Source organism: Cricetulus griseus, chromosome 2, assembly GCF_003668045.3.
Source record: "Cricetulus griseus strain 17A/GY chromosome 2, alternate assembly CriGri-PICRH-1.0, whole genome shotgun sequence".
Taxonomy (NCBI): Eukaryota; Metazoa; Chordata; class Mammalia; order Rodentia; family Cricetidae; genus Cricetulus; species Cricetulus griseus.
The window spans coordinates 315,305,618-315,326,470 of NC_048595.1; the positions used below are offsets into that span (position 1 = coordinate 315,305,618).

At 36.5% G+C, this 20,853-nt stretch overlaps 1 protein-coding gene across 1 annotated transcript in view; it reads left to right on the forward strand.

The window, feature by feature from the left end:
- Cert1 (ceramide transporter 1) overlaps window positions 1-14,310 on the forward strand; it is a 95,593-nt gene extending 81,283 nt beyond the window's left edge. The window contains exons 12-18 of the mRNA NM_001244026.1: window positions 4,826-4,921; window positions 7,460-7,592; window positions 8,622-8,692; window positions 10,665-10,793; window positions 11,765-11,894; window positions 12,619-12,755; window positions 14,283-14,310. Of these exons, the coding sequence (NP_001230955.1) occupies window positions 4,826-4,921; window positions 7,460-7,592; window positions 8,622-8,692; window positions 10,665-10,793; window positions 11,765-11,894; window positions 12,619-12,746 (687 nt within the window). The 3' untranslated portion in view covers window positions 12,747-12,755; window positions 14,283-14,310. The remainder of the gene's footprint in view (window positions 1-4,825; window positions 4,922-7,459; window positions 7,593-8,621; window positions 8,693-10,664; window positions 10,794-11,764; window positions 11,895-12,618; window positions 12,756-14,282) is intronic.
- The last annotated feature ends 6,543 nt before the right edge of the window (window positions 14,311-20,853 follow it).

Genomic DNA, 20,853 nt, shown 5'->3' on the forward strand with positions numbered 1-20,853 from the left:
AATTTAATGTAGATAATAGGTCATTTTTGATATTCTCTTAAATACTTGTGGAGATCAGAGCACAACTTTAGGGAATTCCTCTACTTCTACCATATGACTCCAAGGAATTAAACTCAGCTCATCTGAGTTAGCAGCAAGTGCTTATACCATACTGAGCCATCTCTCCAGCCATATAATTAATGTTCTTACTAACATATGTATGTGAACTAAAAGCTATGTATGGTGGAGCCTCTGGTTGCAGCTTCTTTAAAGACCAAGGCAGAATAACTTTATGAGTCCAAACTAGATAACTTAGCAAGACTATATTTAAGGAAAAAAGAAAACAAAATAAGCAAAACCTTGGCTAGGGCATATCAATGGTTATACATACTCTGGGTTCAATCTCCAGCACGAGCCTTAAGAGATGGCTATCAGTAAAGTGCTGCCTTACAAGCAAAAAGACCTAACTTCAGAGTCCCAGCATCCATTTACAAATTTGGGTGGCCATAGTAGCTTTACCAGTGTAGACAGCTAAGATAGGAGGGTCCCTGGAGCTTAATGCAAGGCCATGGGTTAGCCAAGTTTCAGAGCTAGGTTCAAAGAGATACCCTTTCTCAAAAAATAACACGCAGAGCTGTAAAGGAAAACAACTATGTCAACCTCTGAGCACCACACATGTACAGGCATAAACACACACACACATACACACACCTACACACACACACACACAGCAGGCATGTGTTGATAAATAATTATCAATATTAATTATCTTTTTGCTACCAAAGTAGATGATTCCAATAAACTATTTCATAACCTTTTTAAAGGTATATTCAATAAGTTCACTCCCCACTAATAAATATAGGTCTACACACACACACACACACAGATGTGTGTATATTGTATTTGCCTACCCAACCTAATACTGAACAGTTTTAGGTTTGTTTGTTTTTTTTTATTGTAGTTATTACAGTGAGCATCCCTGGGTTAGTTTCCTTATATAAATCTTTGCATACTTATGCATATGTTTGCTTTACCTGTATTTGTAGAAGTGAAATTGTTGGGACAAAGGCCATGAAAATGTCTAAATTATGTTTATTCTTATTGAAAATTTTTTAACCAGGAAAGTTGGGCCAATTTATACCTCCAGGCTAGTTTGGTTGTGGGGGGGTTTGTTTTTTTTCTTTAATATTTGTTTGTTTGCTTGTTTCTATACTGACACTAAATACTTCAGCTCATTTTTGCCAGTATTACAGGCTACACATACTATTTTTTTACTCTAGCTATTTCTGTTTCTTCAGTGAATCAGCTCTTCAGGTCATTGGCTGTTTTCTTTTGGGTAGCAGTGCTCTGTTAATTTATTAATATCCTATTCAACAAGCCCTTCTATGACTTTGTGACTGTATAATAGTAAGCATAATTTTTCCCTGTGACATGAATAAGAAAAAGAAGACAACCATGTTTGAGGCCTTCTGGATTTGTGTTTGTACCATCAAAAGACAATTTTTCTCTTTGACATACAGTCATAACAATTTCAGAAAACCCCAAATTTAGCAGATTCCTAATGTGACATTATATTGAATGATTTGGAAGTGTGGTGGGAAGAAAACAGTTGGAACGAGAGTAATCCCCCTTTGTGCTTTACCTATATTTTATATCCACTTGTTCACAGTTCATTGGTAGGAGGCTATGTGGGTAAAATCATTTCCCACTCTAGGTAAAAAGAATCAAGGGCATGAATTCTGAAGTTATACTTCCTAATTAACATTTGGGAGCCAGTGAGATGGGTCAGCCAGTGAGCCTGGCAACCAAAGTTGCCACCCACATAGTAGAAGTAGAAATGGACTCCCACAAGTTGTCCTCTGACTTCCACAGTTATGCATATATATCATATAAAAAGTTTTAATCCAATAAATTAACGATCTGTTTGGGGGAGGTTGTGATAGCATTTACTACTAGTAACAACATTTCCTGGAATATCAAAGTTTGATCCTGATAAAATAGCTTTGGCTTGCCATTAAATGTAATTGTCCCTAGATCGCCACATCTTTTTGACAGTAAATATATGTACTCGGTAAACTGGTAGATTATTAAGTTAGATGTGAAGTGTTTGTGGCCACAGGTATACATGTCACTGCTTCTTTAGTAATATGGGCTACTTTATATTCATTGCAGTGAGCATAGAATATATTTTAATGAAATTTTACCTGTAACACATTTCTTAACTCTAATGTTATTACCTCAAGGAAGACACAGAAGAGAAGATTCTGTGATAATAGCTGTAAAACTATAGTACTCCAGGTTGAGATCCTGGGAGCACAGTACTACATACATCTTGTTTCTTTGTCAGATTTTTCAAGCTCACTTTAGCCAAAATAAAACAAAATTTTTTGAGATGGTGTTTCTCTGTAGCCCTGGCTGTCCTGGAACTCCCTTTGTAGACCAGGTTGACCTCAAACTCAGAGATCTGCCTGCCTCTGCCTCCCGAGCACTGGGAATAAAGCCATGCACCACCACTGCCTGGCAAAATAAGACAATACTTTAAGCTGTCTGTAGACAACAGTTAACTTTGATTTAAGGACAATTTTGATTTTGAAAATTTTGTTAATAGGGATATCATTTTTAAAGATATGTTTAGAAGATACTATTCAGCTTGATTTCTGTACATTGTTAAAATGGTGTTCTCTCCTATCAGATTATGTTTGTTAAATATGGTTTCCTTTGTAAAAGAAATGCTAATCAAAACTATTTGAAATACCTACTTCAGAAATAATATATGGGAAAGCACAACTACTTGCTTATGACAAAAGAGCTATAAATGACACTGAACATATTTTAAACTGAATTCTTTGTCTTTACTAAAATAAAACATGCTTCAGTCCTCCTTCACTTATATTTTTGGTTGTGAGCCTAGGCTTTAATGGCTGAGCCATCTCTCCAGCCTTACTACTTCACTTGTAAGCCTTGGGACGTAGGGGTTTGTTGTTGTTGTTGTTGTTGTTGTTGTTGTTGGGTTTTTTCAGTCTCTAAAAACTCCCAGTTACTTGTTCCAAGTCATATTTTTCAAATGTAAACATTTCTAAGAGTAAGGAATCTCAAAAAGGTGAAAGTTTCCACTAGTCACAGTATGACAGGCAGGTGAATCAAGGCAACACTACTGGATTAGCTTTCTTTTCCATACTAAGTGACAGTTCCCTGTTCTTTGGGAATAACATGCCTTTTATATATTTGCAACATGGAATTCTGCATTAGTCACACCAACTCACTCAATCAGATTTCAGAGCCTAGAGGTTTTTTTTGTTTTTTCTAATTTTAGCTTTTTACAATTTCAGAATATAGAGCTGGAGAGATGGTTCAGTTATTTAACACTAAAGGTCACAACTAAAAGGACAAAATTACAGAATATGTTATTAATTTATTATTAATAAATTATTAAATTAATATGTTTCTCAGCCCTAAAATCCATGGTCACCTGCATTGTCTTAAGAATTATGAGTCAAGTACTGAAATGCTATTAGTATTTGGTATGAAAATAGATTTTGGAGTCCATGTTAACAATTTTATCACAAACTTTTAGGATGATTGCCAAATCAGGAAATGCTTAAAACTTTCCCATTTTCAGTAACTAAAATTGTATTCTAAGATCCAGAAAGCTTGATATAACAGTATACACCTCTGTAACAAATTGATACATCCTTTAATATAAAAAAAATTACTATTTAAGAGTTTATGTCTCAACTTTATTTCTAAATGTTCAAACCCAGCTTCCTCTTTAGTATGCCTGGCAAGCACAATAGACTTTATAACTTTATAAATATTTGTACTCAGAGCAAATTTTTAATATTAGTGTAAGAAATACCTTCTGATTCTGCTTTCCTTTATGTACTTATTACTAAGATTATTGTGTTGGCATTATTGTCTAACACTCCACTTTGTTCAAAACATCTCAAACTGTGAGTTTGTACATTTTCATGAAATTGTCTAAGTAAATGAATTAGGATTCTGAGAATATGAACTGTTCTGTTTTCTTTGCTTATCTCGGTTATATAACAGGAATAAAATTTAGTAGGAGTAGACAAATATAGATGTTCAAAACCCTGGATTCAGTCCTCAGCAAAGAGAATGGAAGGTAGACATTGTGAAATAGTAAATTTAAAAGTGGTTATGTGTAAGTGTTAGTTAGCATAAATGGGTATCACTAATAGTATTTGTAAAATAAATTCAGAACAAAGAAATTAGAATAAAAGAAAGGCTTATTTTATGTTGGTTTATGTTCAAGAGAGATTAGCTGGTATGGTATAATAAACTTTTATAATGAACTTTGACACATAAGTTTTCTAAAAATCTCTGTAGAGTCTTAAATATCGGGACACTGGGACTGGATGATGATGATGGTGGTGGTGGTGGTGGTGGTGGTGGTGGTGGTGGTGGGGTGGTGGTGGTGGTGGGTGGTGGTGGTGGTGGTGGTGGTGGTGGTGTGTGTGTGTGTGTGTGTGTGTGTGTGTGTGTGTGTGTGTGTGTGTGTGTGTGTGTGTGTGTGTCTTTTGTCCTCAGTGTTCCATGATTTGTGCTTCAGTACATCATCTCTGTATTGTTAGTAAAGGATGCATAGCCCAAGTTCATGTTACTTGAGTGAAGCAAAGATTTTCCTGCATTTCTCTTTCCCTACCTACTCCATTAACCTGGATATGTGGAATGTGACTAAACTCATCATTTCCATGTACAACTTACTAACATCAGCTTTGTAAGCGTGCTGTTTCTGAATTGAAGTAAGCAATATCATTCTGGTTTAAAGATAGTGACTTATCTACTACATGTGAATTCTCATGACTTTATTTTTCTTTTCAAGGTTGAAGAGATGGTACAGAACCACATGACTTACTCATTACAGGATGTAGGTGGTGATGCGAATTGGCAACTAGTTGTAGAAGAAGGAGAAATGAAGGTAATTCCCACACAAATTACTTGGATTGCTAACTGAAGGGTGCTGATTTAAGTAAAAGAAGTACCATAGCTTCAATTCTATTCATTGATCTGTATTCATAACAAATATATAAGCATAATATTCTGCTTTGTATAGACAACAGAGAGTAAAATTTGAGAGTTTATATGTAAAACAAACCTCCATCTGCTGGTGACTTCCCTCCCCCCATCTCTCTCCCCCCTTCCTCCCCCATGAGGGTGTCAATCTCCTAGAACATCTAGTTGCCAGGAATTGAGCCTAGGCCCTCTGGCAGAGAAGCCAGTGCTCTCAACCACTGAACCATCTCTCCAGCCCCTAGATATTTCTTTCAGTCTTTGATTTAAATATAGTAAATGTTGTTCTTAGACATTACTTTGTTTCTCTTCTCTTTGGTCTATACTGTCTCCCACCCTATACTCTCTGTTCAGAGGAGCCATTATCCTCCTTTGGAGATATAGATGTGAAGGAATAAAGAGAAACCAGGAGTATTTAATAATCTAAGTGAAGTTCTTCTACCTGTAATGAGGAGTAGAGAAAAGGCATTCCTCTAACCCACAGCACTAGATAGAGACAGAACAGAGAAATTGGGGTTAGATTATCAGAATCAAAGTAAGCCACCAGTGAGAAAGTTGATTTTCTGTCGCAATAGGTTTTCCACTTTATGTAGCATGTCATTTAAGAGAGGTTAAACAGATTTGGAAGAATTAAATGAGAGAGCCGAAAGACCACTCAAGAACATCAAGCGCAATATTATCAAGACCTACAGTAAAATATATAAGCAATGGTAAGGAAGCCGGCTGCTGTATGCTTTAGAGAGAATCAGAAATATGCTTAATAGTTTTGGAAACTTTGAATGTAGAAATTTTTAATGTTCAATTTCCAGTTTGAGTGATGATGAAACTGGTAATCCTGATAATGTGCATAAATAAGCATGTGGAGAAGAGATGGCACAAGACAGACTGTCAAGTGTGAGCATGCCATAACAAGGCAGCTTGTTCTTGCCACATTTCTTTATTTCTGGAAAGAATTTATCAGAGATTTCTCTAAAGTAGCAAACTGTAATTTTGAAATAATGGGTTACACTTAGGGTACACAGCCTCAGTATTTTAAAAAACATCAATCTGTGTTTATAATCCATTTGCCATTTCTGCTTCCAGTGTTTTGTTCAACAAATTGAGCACCTAGTGTATTTCTAATACTGTTCCAGATGCATTGAATGGGATGTAGCATTGAGCAAAGCAGCATTAAGTCAGTGTGTTTGGTACTATTTTCTAACCAGGCTCGTTTGGCCTTGTTGGCCATGTCAAACAGCTTTTGAGAATATTTGATTCATAATGCTAATTTATATTATTCTTTAATCTGTAGCAATTAGTCATCCATCATATATATTTTTTCTTTCTTTTTGTTTTTGTTGTTGCTGTTTTCTTTTTTTGTTTTTGTTTTTCGAGACAGGGTTTTTCTGTGTAGCTTTGGAGCCTGTCCTGGAACTCGCTCTGTAGACCAAGCTGGCTTCAAACTCACATAGATCCCCCTGTGTCTGCCTCCCAAGTGCTGGTATTAAAGGTGTGCACTACTACCGCCTGGATAAATTTTTCATGGTTGAAATTTACCTTAGAGCCAGGCATTGGTGGTGGTGCACGCCTTTAATCCCAGCACTCAGGAGGCAGAGGCAGGTGGATCTCTGTGAGTTCGAGGCTAGCCAGGTCGCTAGAATGAGTGCCAGGATAGGCTCCAGAGCTACACAGAGAACCCTGTCTCGGAAAAAGAAAGAAAGAAAGAAAGAAAGAAAGAAAGAAAGAAAGAAAGAAAGAAAGAAAGAAAGAAAGAAAGAAAGAAATTTACCTTAGAACTGGGCATAGTGACACACACCTTTAATCCCAGCACTCAGGAGGCAAAGGCAGGCAGATCTATCTCTGAGTTCTAGACCAGTCTGGTCTACAGAGTGAGTTCCAGAACAGCCAGGACTGCATAGTAAGATCCTGTCTCAAAAAAACAAGAGCAACAATGAGACAGAAAACAGGGGGGCAAGGGAGAGGGAGGGAGGGAGGAAGAGAAGGAGAGAGGGTGGGAGGGAGGGACACTTACATTAAATTTGTCATTTTGAAATATTCTTGTCATATAAATTTTAATTCCTTGTAGCAGAATATGTTCTAAAATAAATTATCATAACTATAATTCTAAAAAACTGCATTTCTGGGACAGGGTCTTACTGTGTAATCTAGTTTGGCCTCACACATGTTATATAAGCCAAGCTAGCCTTGAACTTGTAGTCATCATGCTTTATCCTCTCATGTGCTGAGATTACAGGCCTTGCAAAATCAGCTCAGCTTGGAAGCATACTTTCAAGATGTACTTTAAGAGTCTATAACTTTTTTTTTTTTAATCTTGGCAAAACAGTGAGAAGTTTTTTATTAAAGGGACAGTGCAGGATGCATTACATGAGAGCCGCAGGCTACCTGATGTAGAATGCTGAAGAACCAAGTGTTAGAGTTTTATTTTTCTTTAATATGTTTTCCTTAGGTATACAGAAGAGAAGTCGAAGAAAATGGAATTGTTCTGGATCCTTTGAAAGCTACCCATGCAGTTAAAGGTGTTACAGGACACGAAGTCTGCAATTACTTTTGGAGTGTTGATGTTCGCAATGACTGGGAAAGTAAGCTGTCATCATTGATACATCAAATAATTATTTTCCTTTTCAACTTAATGTCAAATCAAACCTGATTGTATCTGATAGTTTACCAACTCATTGTAGAGAATATCAAAAGAATCATATATAGGATTAATTATACACTAATTTCATTTGCAAGTGGTGGTAGTGGGATCAAAATCAGGTTCTCACATATGCCAGGCAACTATTCTACCACTGAGCTACCTCCACAGACCCATAACTTACTTTTAAGGTTGGGTCTCACTGTAAGCCAGGCTAGCCTTGTATTATTAGTCCCCTTTTTAAGCCTTCCAAGTTATATGATTACAGGTATGTACAACCATGCCTCATAATAATTTTCAGTAGACCTTTTCGCTGTCTAAAACACTTAAGATATATCATTATATCACAGGATCCAGTATTCTAATAGTATCTCAGGATCGGTAGGTATTTCCCATACAAGTGAAGTAAAATTCATTTGCATCAAATTATTTGTTAGTGGTGACAAAGCAAGTTAGTAGAAAAGTTAGGATTGCTATGGGAGATTTTGCTATGTACTTTTCCTAAACTGTCTTGTTCTGTACAAATTGCCAAATGAATCATACTGTATTCAGGTTAGAATTATTTTCATGTATGTTTTCTTAGACTCACAATTTATAAATACAATTATCTCATAAGGTATCTATCTATCACTGGCATTTTAGCATTTGTTCCTCACAAGTATAATCACCTATACCAAACTAGAACACATTAACTTAGTTAAGTGAAAGAGGAGTGGGCAACATTAGGGAATATTTCAGCTGGGGTAATAGAGTAGTGATTAGAATTGCTTGTCTTCCTATGGAAGATACTATACTAAAGAAAACTTCCTGGTAATCAGATCCCACAGCCACCTTCTGTAGCCCTAGTATCAAGTACTAGCTCTCTTCCATTTAGGTTTTGGCCTAGGGAATGTTTGTTTTACCAGGATGGACATTCTAGAAAGTGAAATCTTTTTTTTTTTTTCAGCTGCTAATATGATTCTTTTCATTTCAGCTACTATAGAAAACTTCCATGTAGTGGAAACATTAGCTGATAATGCAATCATCATTTATCAAACGCACAAGGTAATGATCTATCATTTGTTCCCAAAGATGCCAATAATTCAGACTCAAGCATACAGATTTGCTGCAGTAAAATTTGTCGGGAATTTACATTTAAATCCCAACAAAAGACCCAAAGACATTTGTTTGTTTGTTTGTTTGTTTGTTTGTTATAGGGTCTTTCCATGTAGCCTTAGCTATCCAACTATGTAGATCAGGCTGACCTTGAACTTACAGAGATCTGCCTATCTCAGTGCTAGTATTAAAGGCATGTGCCAGTAAATCCAGCAAAACCCAAAGACTTTATTACACCCTTAGAAATGTCATATATTGAAATTCTATCAGTTCATTTAGAACAGAAATGTATGGGGGTATGAATCTAAGGAATAGTCTAGAAGCAGCCCTGGATGAAGAACTGTAGTTAGTTTCTTTCTATGTAGATCAGAAGTATAGAAAGGACCTTCTGAACTTGATTTAAATTCTCTTTAGTGTCTCACTTTATAAATGGTAGTTATCAAATACACACAAGTGACAGTTCTCTATGACAGAAATGAAGGGGAGGGAATATGGCATTAACTATATGAAGATATGGAAATTGCCTAGATTATCTGGAGACAAGGAAAAGTTGAGAGATTGGTCATACTATTAAAGCACACTGAAACAGTGTTTAAATTGATTTCCTTTATATTAGTTCTCCATTGCTTTTCGATTTATGTAAAGTTACTGAGTAATTATAGTATTTCTCTTGCCTTTTTTTCTGTTTGTTATGCTGTTTTCCTTTGGGTGTAAGCGGACCAACCGCCTGTTCTATTAATCAGTTCCCAGCAACCACATGGTGGCTCACAACCATCTATAGTGGGATTTAATATTCTCTTTTGGTGTAAAGGGATACATGCAGATAGAACATTTGTATATACATAAATAAATCATTTTTTATAATTTTTTATTTACATTGATTTTTGCCTGCATGTTTATCTGTGTGAGGTGTCAGATCTTCTAGAACAAGAGTTATAGACAGCTGTGAGCTGCCATGTGGGTGCTGGGAATTGGACCCAGGTCCTCTAGAAAAGCAGCCAGTGCTCTAAACCACTAAGCTATTTCTCCAGCCCCAAAATAAATAAACCTTAAAGGGGGCCACTGGAGAGATGGTTCAAAGGTTAAGAACACTGGCTGCCCTTCCAGAGGTCCTGAGTTCAAGTCCCAGCAACCACATGGTGGCTCACAACCATCTACAATGAAATCTGGAGCCCTCTTCTGGTATAAGGCATACATGCAGGCAGAATGCTGTGTACATAATAAATAAATCTTTTTAAGAAAAGAAATTATTAAAAATAAGGACAGAGTTCAATTGCATATACCAAATATTCAGCATAAAAGTAATTTGAACAGGATAGGAGTTTAGTTTTCTATCATTTAAAGTAGATGTTAGTTTTGTCAATAAGCTGCATGTCATTTTTTTTCATACCTTAAATAGTTTTCTTATACCTTAAAATAGCAAATAGTTTTTCTTATACCTTAAAATAGAAATATTCAATAAATGGTTTAAAATCAGTTCATTAGTGTTTTAGAGAAGATGTTTTAATTTTCCTTTTAATTCTTTGATTCTCTAAACAGAACATTGACAGACTGTGGGGAGTGGGATGTCCTATTGCTGTTTCATGGCTACAAAGTTTCTGTCTGAGGTGATGATTTCAGGAGTATTGCATACATATATTGTCACTGTAACTAGTTCCGTTCAGTGTACTAGTACAATAACAATAGTTAAAATAGTGAATTTACAGTACTTTAAAAAGGAAAAAGAGTATTACCCTTTGAGTATTCTGGAAAGCTGGTGATGGTTCATGCTGCATCCTTGACAGTACTCTGACTTCCCACTTAAATTCTGGTAAATTCCAACTTCATGATACTTAAGTGGTTCCTCATATGTTTCTTTTCTCTGTATGACACCTTAATAAAAGTAACTCAGATTGTCAAAATTCTTTTCATTCTTCCACAGAGAGTGTGGCCTGCTTCTCAGAGAGATGTACTGTATCTTTCTGCTATTCGAAAGATCCCAGCCTTGACTGAGAACGACCCTGAGACTTGGATAGTTTGTAATTTTTCTGTGGATCATGACAGCGCTCCTGTGAGTAGAGTATAGAAATGAATAGAATTCTGCAAAATAAAGCTAAATGCATAATGCAGCCAAACCCCAATCCAGTAACGGTGTAGAAACGATTAAATTTTTATATATCAAAAACTGGATTTATTTATAGCAATCTGTCCTGAGGCAAAATGAAGACATGTATGGTTTCAGTGGAATAATGATGAGATCGTAGAAACCAGTCCTCTATGTAATTACAATTAAAATGCTTCCCTAAACTACACATTTGTTAAATAGACTTCAATAAAGTTTTGCTCCACAAAATAAATAAATAAATAAATAAACACACTTCCTCCCACCCACACATAGATACTTGATTTGATGTGATTTAGATTTTTTGCTAGATTGCTTGGGACAGACAGCCCTTGTGTTTTCTGAAGACAAGTGTCAAGACTATCAGCACCCCCACTAGAGCTATTTAGCTTTCCTTCTGAGTTTGCTAAGATAGCTTCTTGGGTAGTCCAAATAGCTTACTTCCTAAAGTTATTTCTTAAGCCATTACTAACTACTGCACACCTGTTGTTCCTGCTTGATTTAGTACCATTTAGCACTTTGGAAGGTGAAAAAGCCTGGTATCTATCAGTTTGACATATGTTAATTGGTGATTATAAGATTTTAAATGGGGGCTAGAAAGATGGCTCAGCAGTTAAGAAACTGGGTGCTCTTCCAAAAGACCCAGATTCAACTCATAGCACTGACATGGTGGCTCACAACCATCTGTGTATCTTGTATCAGGGGACCTGACATCCCCTTCTGGCCTCTGGGCAACTGTACACACAATGTGCTCAAGTAAAACATCTGTGCACATAAAATAAAAGTATGCATCAGTTATTTTAAGGAAGTTTTACTAGAGACTTCATAACAGTTTAAACTAATGAATAATAGGGCAACAGAGATTATAAAATAAGGACTATTCTACAAACTGATGTTAGTTTGTGTGTCTGTTTTGACAGCTGAACAATCGATGTGTCCGTGCCAAAATCAATGTTGCTATGATTTGTCAAACCTTAGTAAGCCCACCAGAGGGAAACCAGGAAATAAGCAGAGACAACATTCTGTGCAAGATTACATATGTAGCTAATGGTATGTATTTCTTGTTTGTTTGTTCTAATTGATAATGTGCAGGTTCTTGACCCATCTTCTACATAAAAATATCCAGTTGCCTAGACTTTAAGCTGACGATGTTATATATAGAATTGTGTGGAAGATATTGAAAGTCCACATGCCTGAATTTCTACCTTAGAACTAGTATATGGGAATTTTTAAAGTTATGACTGGATACATAAGTTTTAAAACTTCATCTTTAGGTCACTGTTTCATATATCCTTAGTTTTAAGAACCATCTTATTATATAGTTGCCTGGTAGAATATATTTATAATTAGAAATAGAAACAAGAGTGGGAAAATTATTTAATTAGACCTTTTTTTTTCTGAATCCTCTCTCCCAGTCTTTAAAAGCTGCCAGTATCATTACTTCATTTTTGACTCACTGTTGGACAGACTTGTCTGTCACTTGTGTTTGCTCCTTACTGCACCTGCTCTGCATCTGCAGCTGCATCCTGATGCAGTCTTTCTAATCAAATGCCTGACATCACTCAAAGCCTACTCAAATATATAAAGAAACACTCGTTACTACTTAGTTCAGTAGTAACATGCTACATCCTTTCCTACCCCACCTGATGGGTTGGCATTGGGTGGTAAATAGTTTCAGATCAAGAAATGTTAGCCGCTCTAACATGGGGGATTTTTGAAAAGCAAATACATAGACATAGTTCTCCATCTCCATGTAACGTCCCTTTATTTACAGTGAACCCAGGAGGATGGGCACCAGCCTCGGTGTTAAGAGCAGTGGCAAAACGAGAATATCCTAAATTTCTAAAACGTTTTACTTCTTACGTCCAAGAAAAAACTGCAGGAAAACCAATTTTGTTTTAGTATGTACAGGTAAGGAGGATCTGTTATCCTTGTTGACAAGCAGGTTGTAAATTTACTCTGCAGATAGTAAACTCAATTAGGAGGTATTGAAAATGTTTTGTGTCCTTTTTTCTTTTTGAAAACACACAGTTTTAAAAGTAACATATATATTTGTATTAACCCAAGTATAGAATGTGCAGTGTACACAAGTTAGCTAAAAACACAAGTTTTCTGTTTGAGCAGATGAAAGACATCTATCAATTTTATAAGTCATTTGAACTGTATAACCAAACTGTCGTGAGGGCTCTGTAGCCAACAAGATTTATCATGTCTCATCAAGTCTCAGAGCTGTTCCTATCTTGAGGGATCAGCATATATACGTCACCTGTTCTGCAGTCTTTCCTGGCTTTTTCCCCTCATGTCTGTAGCCAAGATCCTCAGGAGGTCTCCCCAAGTAAAATATGATCTCTCTTAACGTTGAAGGAATTGAGAGCTTTTTTGGTTCCTGTGGAAACAAAGGCGTATCCTCTCCAGGCAACATAACACATATCCTGGACCCATCTTCTTACTTGGGTACCGCTGATCCAGACATAGGTTCTCATGAGTACCTTACTGACTGAGTCATTTCCCCAACCCCTGAAAAGAATAATTTTTAAGCATTTAAAATAAACATGCTAAGACATTCGTAGCATTTGTCTCCAGTGTGCTGGGTTCAAAGCAGTGTTTCATTGACTTGGCTATACATGTGTAGAATGGAAATAAGTGAAATCCTTTTTTTTAAATCTCTAATGTAGAAAGTAACATTGTTTGTAGATAAATGTGTATATAAAAGTAGATACATATAAATAGATACAGGAATATTACTGAGAAGTTGTACTGTCCTACATTGGCCCTGGCTCTCGTAAATCCAATTTAGCATGTCCGCGCCCCCCCCCCCCCCGCCCAAAATCCAACATACATTAAACATTCTTATTAACCTTACATGACTTGTTTTTTCACAATAATTATGGGAGGTGTTTTAGTGGGTCCTAACATTGAAAGCTTAGGAAAACTTAACAGTTTTAATTCTGGTAGTGTGGGTGTCATTGTTTGGGACATTCTGTCAGGAGTTGATGATAGCCAAAACTCTTGGGCCAGCGGTTGGAGAATATTTATTTTTTTGAATAAGACAGACACCACCCCCACACTCACTAACTTAAATAGAATTATCAAGTTCTTCAAAATAGTATTGTATTGCAATTTCTCCATGAGGCTGATTGGAAGACAATGCTAGTTCATAGGCTAGTACTCCAGAAACCTGATAGGTATCCTCTTTACTTACAGCATGTTGCTCTCCATACATTTTCCCTGTAACTTTTAAAATATCCCTTTGTATTTTCTGTTGCTTGCAGAGGATAAATTTTCAAATATATAAGGTCAATAATTTCACATTCACAAGGCTGAAAATCCTTTAAAGTATTACGTGAACATGGAGGGTGGGAGGCATCTATTCTGGTAGTCTTCATATTTTTCTAATACATTGCATAGATCTTATATGTCATTTTTTTTCCCCTGAAGTGACTGAAGCAAGGCTGTGTGACATTCCATGTTGGAGAAAGAAAGAAGAAAAATTGAGTTCTCTAAGCTGGAACATAGGATCTACAGCCTTGTCCATGGCCCAAGAAGAATCATTGCAATAGTAAAGCTGGGTATCTAACACTAGCCATCTCCTGATAGATCTCCTTGCTCAATGTGTAACTATAAATACATGTAAAATCACATGTATATGGCTATATTTTTATTTGCTTGCTCCTAGGAGAGAAGAAAAATTAACTTTGAATTACAACTAGGAATTAATTGCTTTAATTTTGGGGAACTTTTTCAGAATTTTTTATTTACCGTGGTCCAGCCTAAGGTCCTCAGTTGTATCAAGCTTTGTGCACAAAAGAAAAGCACAGAAGTTGAATGCACCTGAGGCTTGTGCTCTCTGTGCACCAAATATTCAGATGGGCTTTTACAGGCCTACAGTCTGTGTCTGTGTCTAGAAGTTTTTGACTTTTTGCTTTGTATAATCATAGAATCTATTGCTGCTGATTTCTATAAGGATTCATGTTGTGTGTCTCTTCATAACTGAGGACTGTCGATAACCTGTGATTTTGCCTTTTCTATTATCTTTCTCCCATGAAGAACATTGGTTCTGATGGAGAAAGAATGAAAAGCTTTATTTTCTCCCCCAGATAACTTTATATTTTTATTATATACTTTAGTTGTGTACTATATGCTACCAACTTTTTTCAGTTTGTTACGAACACAATTTGGTAATTCCTAAATTGGTTCTGCCTGCTTCCAGTCAGAAACATCTGTACATCTCTTGTGGGTATAAGTACTTTATAATACAATGGTCAGGATAAAATTAGTTCATATTTTTCCTGAAATTTGTAAGAGAATATATGGTATTACTTGTTAAACCAAATCAAACTGTTTGAATTTGACATTTGATTTAATATTTCTAGTATTCTGTAACAAATATGTTAGTTTTTCTAGCTTGAATCACTTTAAATGATATATCAAAAGGTATACATAGAAAATCTGAGCAATGCTCCCATTTGCCTCTTGATCATAAATTTCAGCAGAACAGTACGATTCCACACTATTCAAACTGAAATGCTTTTTTTAGTTGCTATAAGAAACCAACATGTAAAATACCTGACTTAGTTGTAGTCCTCTGTGAAAAACTTTGAAGCATGGAGTTGAGGCAAGGAATGGTACTCAATGAAGTTGAGATGACTGCCCACTTCAAACTCTTCATTGTGTTTACAAGCAGATGTATTTATGTATATCAGAGGCATTTGTAGATGCTTTGCTGGCGTGTTCCTCTCCTTAGAAACACAAAAATCAGACCCCTTTTGTAAAGCAGAAAGTCATGTCATGTAAAACATGATCTGTATATATTCCATACATGGAAATGGAATCTAAATGATAAGTGCAAGGTGTGATAATTTAATGATGGGATTAGTCTGATCAATTAATATGCACAATCCTGGAAGTGAATTACTTGCATCAGATAGAATGATATTTATTACTCTGTACAGAGAGAAAAGTACATATAAAACATAGAGCTTACATTACATGCACGCAGTTTCATGTCCCATAAATCTTTTTATAGTTTTTAATTTACCTTTCTCTAAATGATGTGCATGGAATATGCCTTATTACAGAAATGCTATTCATAATTTGACTCTGTGGAAAAGTGCCTATATAGTGGTAATGCTAGGAAGGCAAGTAAGACAGATTATCATACCAGTTTACATCACCAGTTAACATTTTATATTGTGATGTTTAAAAAAAGAAAAATTTATACCTCAAATGTGTATTTTATTTTACAATCAGCTGTGGGGTTGGGATGGGAGAACTGGGAGGGTTGGGAGGGAAAGTTTATTTGCCATAGGCACTGGTGGGAATCTTTAAAAAAAAAAAAAAGAAAAAGAAAAAAAAAACTCTACACCCACTATAAATGTTCCTCTGTTTGCATCTCTGGTAACTATGATGAACCAGACAAGAAACTCTTTCATAACTAAATCAGATAACTTTATTTACAAAGATATGCAAGTTTCTGAAGCAATGTCTGAATCTAATTATCACCAGTTGGATTTGCACTCAATGTGGTGATATTTTACAGTTTAGTCTGTAAATAAAATCACACTGAAAATGTTTATATTTAAAAAAAAAGATAAGAAATGATACATTTTACCTTTCAGTAATTGCACTTGTACTTCATTGGAGTTAATCCTGCCCAATCAGATTTAGAACTGAGTTTAGAAATGTGTAAAGTATTCAAAAAAGTCAACGTGAAGAGGAGCACTGGCCATTTTTTATAATATTCAGACCCTCAAGAATTACTTTCATTTGGCTAATTCCTACATACTGAATATTTATGATGTTTCTTCATACATGGGTATTTCTCTTTATCTAAACCCCCATTCCATGCCTCCCGCCTTATGCTTAATTCTCCTGGATTATTTTGTGCTATGTTAGACACCTGAAAAATATTGATGATGTGGGGATTTGTTCCTGCATGTGAGTGAACTGGATGAGAGAGCAGTGTGTGCATTCCCCTTGGGATTGAGGACTCTGTATTTGAGGTGGAGAAACTTGATTTAGTGTTTCTACAGGAGCAGCAGCAGAGGAAAGAAGGGGGTACCTAATAGAGGTGTGAGGAGGAAATGAAAGAAAGGAAACATGGCTTTCTCATATGTTCGTTTTCATGACTAATTTATACATCTATACAATATCAATGTCAGTTGCTACTGAGAATTTTAGCTGGGCTGAGCTGGTTTGCTTGTGAAATTGTGCTGGTTATCTTTAAGCTTATCAGTTATTTGTCCGATCAGACACTTTACCAGTATTTAGTCCAGGCTGTACAGATGATGTATTTGAATTGTCGTCATTGTTCATCTACAGACTCAAAACATAATAATCATTTTCAAGTACCTTGGGAGTGTGTAGAGTATAACTATAATAGCTTTATGATTCTGATGATGTTTTTTAAAAAAAAAATAAAAGATGGATCTTCCATGTTACAATCACAAATTAAAACCAGTATTTAAAAGTGGAGAAGTATTAAAATATTATGGACAAATATGTTTGCTCGCTTGATTTGTTTTCCTTAACCCCAGGATACTGTCTTAAACAATTTTGGTAGTTTTAAAAGTTTTATTGAATTATTTCAATTCGGTAATCCTGTTTGTATCCTCATTAGCAAATCAGAACAGGCATATACTAAACGTAAGTATTCTGTCAGCCTTTTGTCATATATATTATGTATATTGTGTGATGGATTACAATTTAAACGAATTTATTACGAATTACTCTTAAAAGTCTTATTGCTAGAGAGTGAAGCCACATACAGTTTCTGAGTTTCTAAAATGGAAGTGCAGCACCTGTGGGTCACACATATGTAATGTATATTCATTCATACACTCTTAATCATAAATGCATAATTTTTCATTTATCTAAGAAATACCAGCTCTGCTTGTTGCAGTTCTAGAACAACTGTCATGGGACTTGTATTGTACTCATTGGGGTCTCTCTTTGATTGTGTTGAAAAGCATTGACTGCATTTCATCTCTTAGAGTATTTGCAGTGTGAGCTGTTAGCATAAGCCAACTACCTAATTTGGGATGTGATCACACTGTTTGGCCTATTCCTTGAGTTGTTCTACTGGGTGCTTACAGCTTTCTTCAGCTAATTTCCCATATTCTCCAATATTCTGATGTCTCCACAACAACTTAATCTTCACCTTCAAAGCTTCATGCATAGCTCTTTGAGGAATTCCTTACAGGGCATCTGACCAATACATGTGCTTCCTGGTCTCAATTGCTTTCTGGAGCCTTGGTGCAAGCCCCCACTGCATTCTGTGTATCTGTAAAAACAGCATCTCAGCCAGGTGTGGTCGCACATGTCTTCAGTCCCAGCCAGCACTCAGTAGGCCAGAGGTGGATGGATCACTTGAGTTCGAGGCCAGCTTGGTCTACAAACATCCAGGGCTACACAGAGAAATGCTGTCTCCAAACAAACAAATAAAAAAGTACCCATCTACAGAGTTCACTATAGGATACCACACCCAGAGACATGGATGATCCTTCCCATCAAGTAATCCTCTCTGGAAAGGCCTTACAGACTAAAATGAATGCCCTAGATGTTCATTAATCCAGTCAAGTTGATTGTCAAAACTGGTCATCACAATTACCACTTGGTGTCTTGTCCTTCCACTGAGAGGGATGAGACAAGAAAATAAAACATCACTACAGACAAATCCAAACGGGATGTTTCACAGTTTCTTCAACTTGAGGGCATGTTCTAATAGCGCACTTTTGTGGGCTACCTGCCACAAATACAGCCTCTGATAAAAGAACAAACTTTAATTCTATCCAAGTCGGTTTACTGTGGTCATTTCTACTACTTATTTGAATTTGGAGGATGAGTGGTAGGTAGCTGAACAGCGAGGAATCTGTGCAGCAGCTGAGTCAAGGCTTAGTCAGGGTCTAAACCATTTGGGCAATCTAAGTGGTTACCAATAATTCTCCAGCACACAAAACAATCCCCAGAATAAATATTTCTGTGTTCATATTTTTGTGGTGTTTCAAGATCAAGCCCAGGCCTTGTTCACAATAACAAATGTTCTCCCGCTGGGCAGTAAGTAGTTACTGAGCATCTATATGCCATGCAGTGATCTAGTATTTAGGATATAGCAAGAAACAGGGTGGCTGGGATTTGTTTCTGTTGTTACAAAGCGTTTTAGAACTATATCAAAATTAAGTGGAAATGGGCTCTGAGATCATGGTCATTTGAATGTACTTCAGACTAAGTCACATTTGAGACATCCAAAGGGCCTTTTTTTCTTTCTTTCCTCCTCCTCCTCCTCCTCCTCCTCCTCCTCCCTCCTCCTCCTCTTCCTCCTCCTCCTCCTCTCCTCCTCTCCTCCTCCCTCCTCCTCCTCCTCCTTATTTCTTCTTCTTCTTCTTCTTCTTCTTCTTCTTCTTCTTCTTCTTCTTCTTCTTCTTCTTCTTCTTCTTCTTCTTTCTTCTTCTTCTCTTCTTTTTTTTTATTTTGACAAGCTTCTCTGTTTAGCCCAGGTTAGCATTGAATTGACAGTTCTGCCTTAGACTCCTAAGTGTAGGAAGCTTGTTTATTATTATTATTAGTTGTGTGATCAAAAGTTAATGGGTTGCCAGTCAAAGATCCCAGACTAGCCTAGATCATACATTCTGTATACCACGCCAGTTTAGTGAGTCTACCTAACTTTAACCTGCCTGCACCATAGCCAGTCTCCAGGCCTAGCCTAGTTTTCACATGCCATGTACCTTTCCAGTCTAGTGAGTTTCCTAGACCATAGCCTTCCTGCACATTCCTCAATCCCAAGACTTAACCCTGGGTCGCACACCATGTATGCTGTCCATACTGGGATTTTTTTAGAAACTCACCTCCTTATGCTACCCCCAATCTTTAGGCCTAGTATCCTCAAGTGCACAGAACAGCCTTTATATGTTGGTCTAGACTGAAGAATGCCCACCCACACCATCTTCGCACTGCCTAGCTTAGCTCATGTAACACAGCTTGCACATCAGCCGAAGAAGATCCAGCCATTTGTCTTACTCACTTTTTTTAACACTGAATTGGAATCACAAGTATTCTTTCCATTCAAAATCAACACTATCTGAAGGATTGACCTACCAGATCCACCTGATCTGAGATCACCCAAGGTGGGGCAAAAACAAAACTCAAACCAAATTTCCGTTCAACAGCCTAGAATTTTATTTCAGACACACAGCTAGCAAAAGGTGTTCACATGCCTAGCTAGGTCTTATTGCAAGAGCACAAACTATATGAAAGATCGAGATAGCATGCCTCCCTCCCAGAAAAAAAAAAAAATCAACATTCCTATAAAAATGTTCTCCAATGAGGGTTACCTAAATGGACCTCCATGACACAGAATTTAAGAGATTATGTCATCAACGAGTTCAGGGAGTTTAAAGACGACACAAACAGTTCAATGAACTGTGAGAATGGCAATAATGTACAATATTAATGATGTACAAAATGAGAGTGGCTGAATGTAACAAGAATTCAGGATATAAAAACTGAATTCATTAAAGAGGTAGACATACTAAAGAAAACTCAAGCTGAAATGAAGATGGAATTTTAAAGTTCATGAAGTGAACAAGGGATGGGTCAGGTAGAAAATATATCAGGACTTGAGGACAAAGAGGAATTAGACCACATAAGCAAAGAATATGGATTTTTTTCAAAAGAATAATACAAAAAAGGAACATGCAGAAACTGGGACACCATGAAATGCCAAAATCTTCTAATTGCAAACATTAAAGGAGAAGAATCCTGGGTCAGTGGAATAGACCAAATGTTATTAGGACCACAGAAGAAAACTCTCCCAAATTAAGGAAAGACATGCCTGTACAAATACAAGAAGCACAAAGAACCCCAAATAGGACCAGAAAACATGCTGTAGTCAAAAGATTAAATCTACAGAATAGAGAGTCCCAAGTGTTGGAAGAGAAAAATCACAAGTAACATCTACAGAAAAACTCATCAGACTGTAACAACTGATTTCCTTAGTGGGGACTTCAAAATC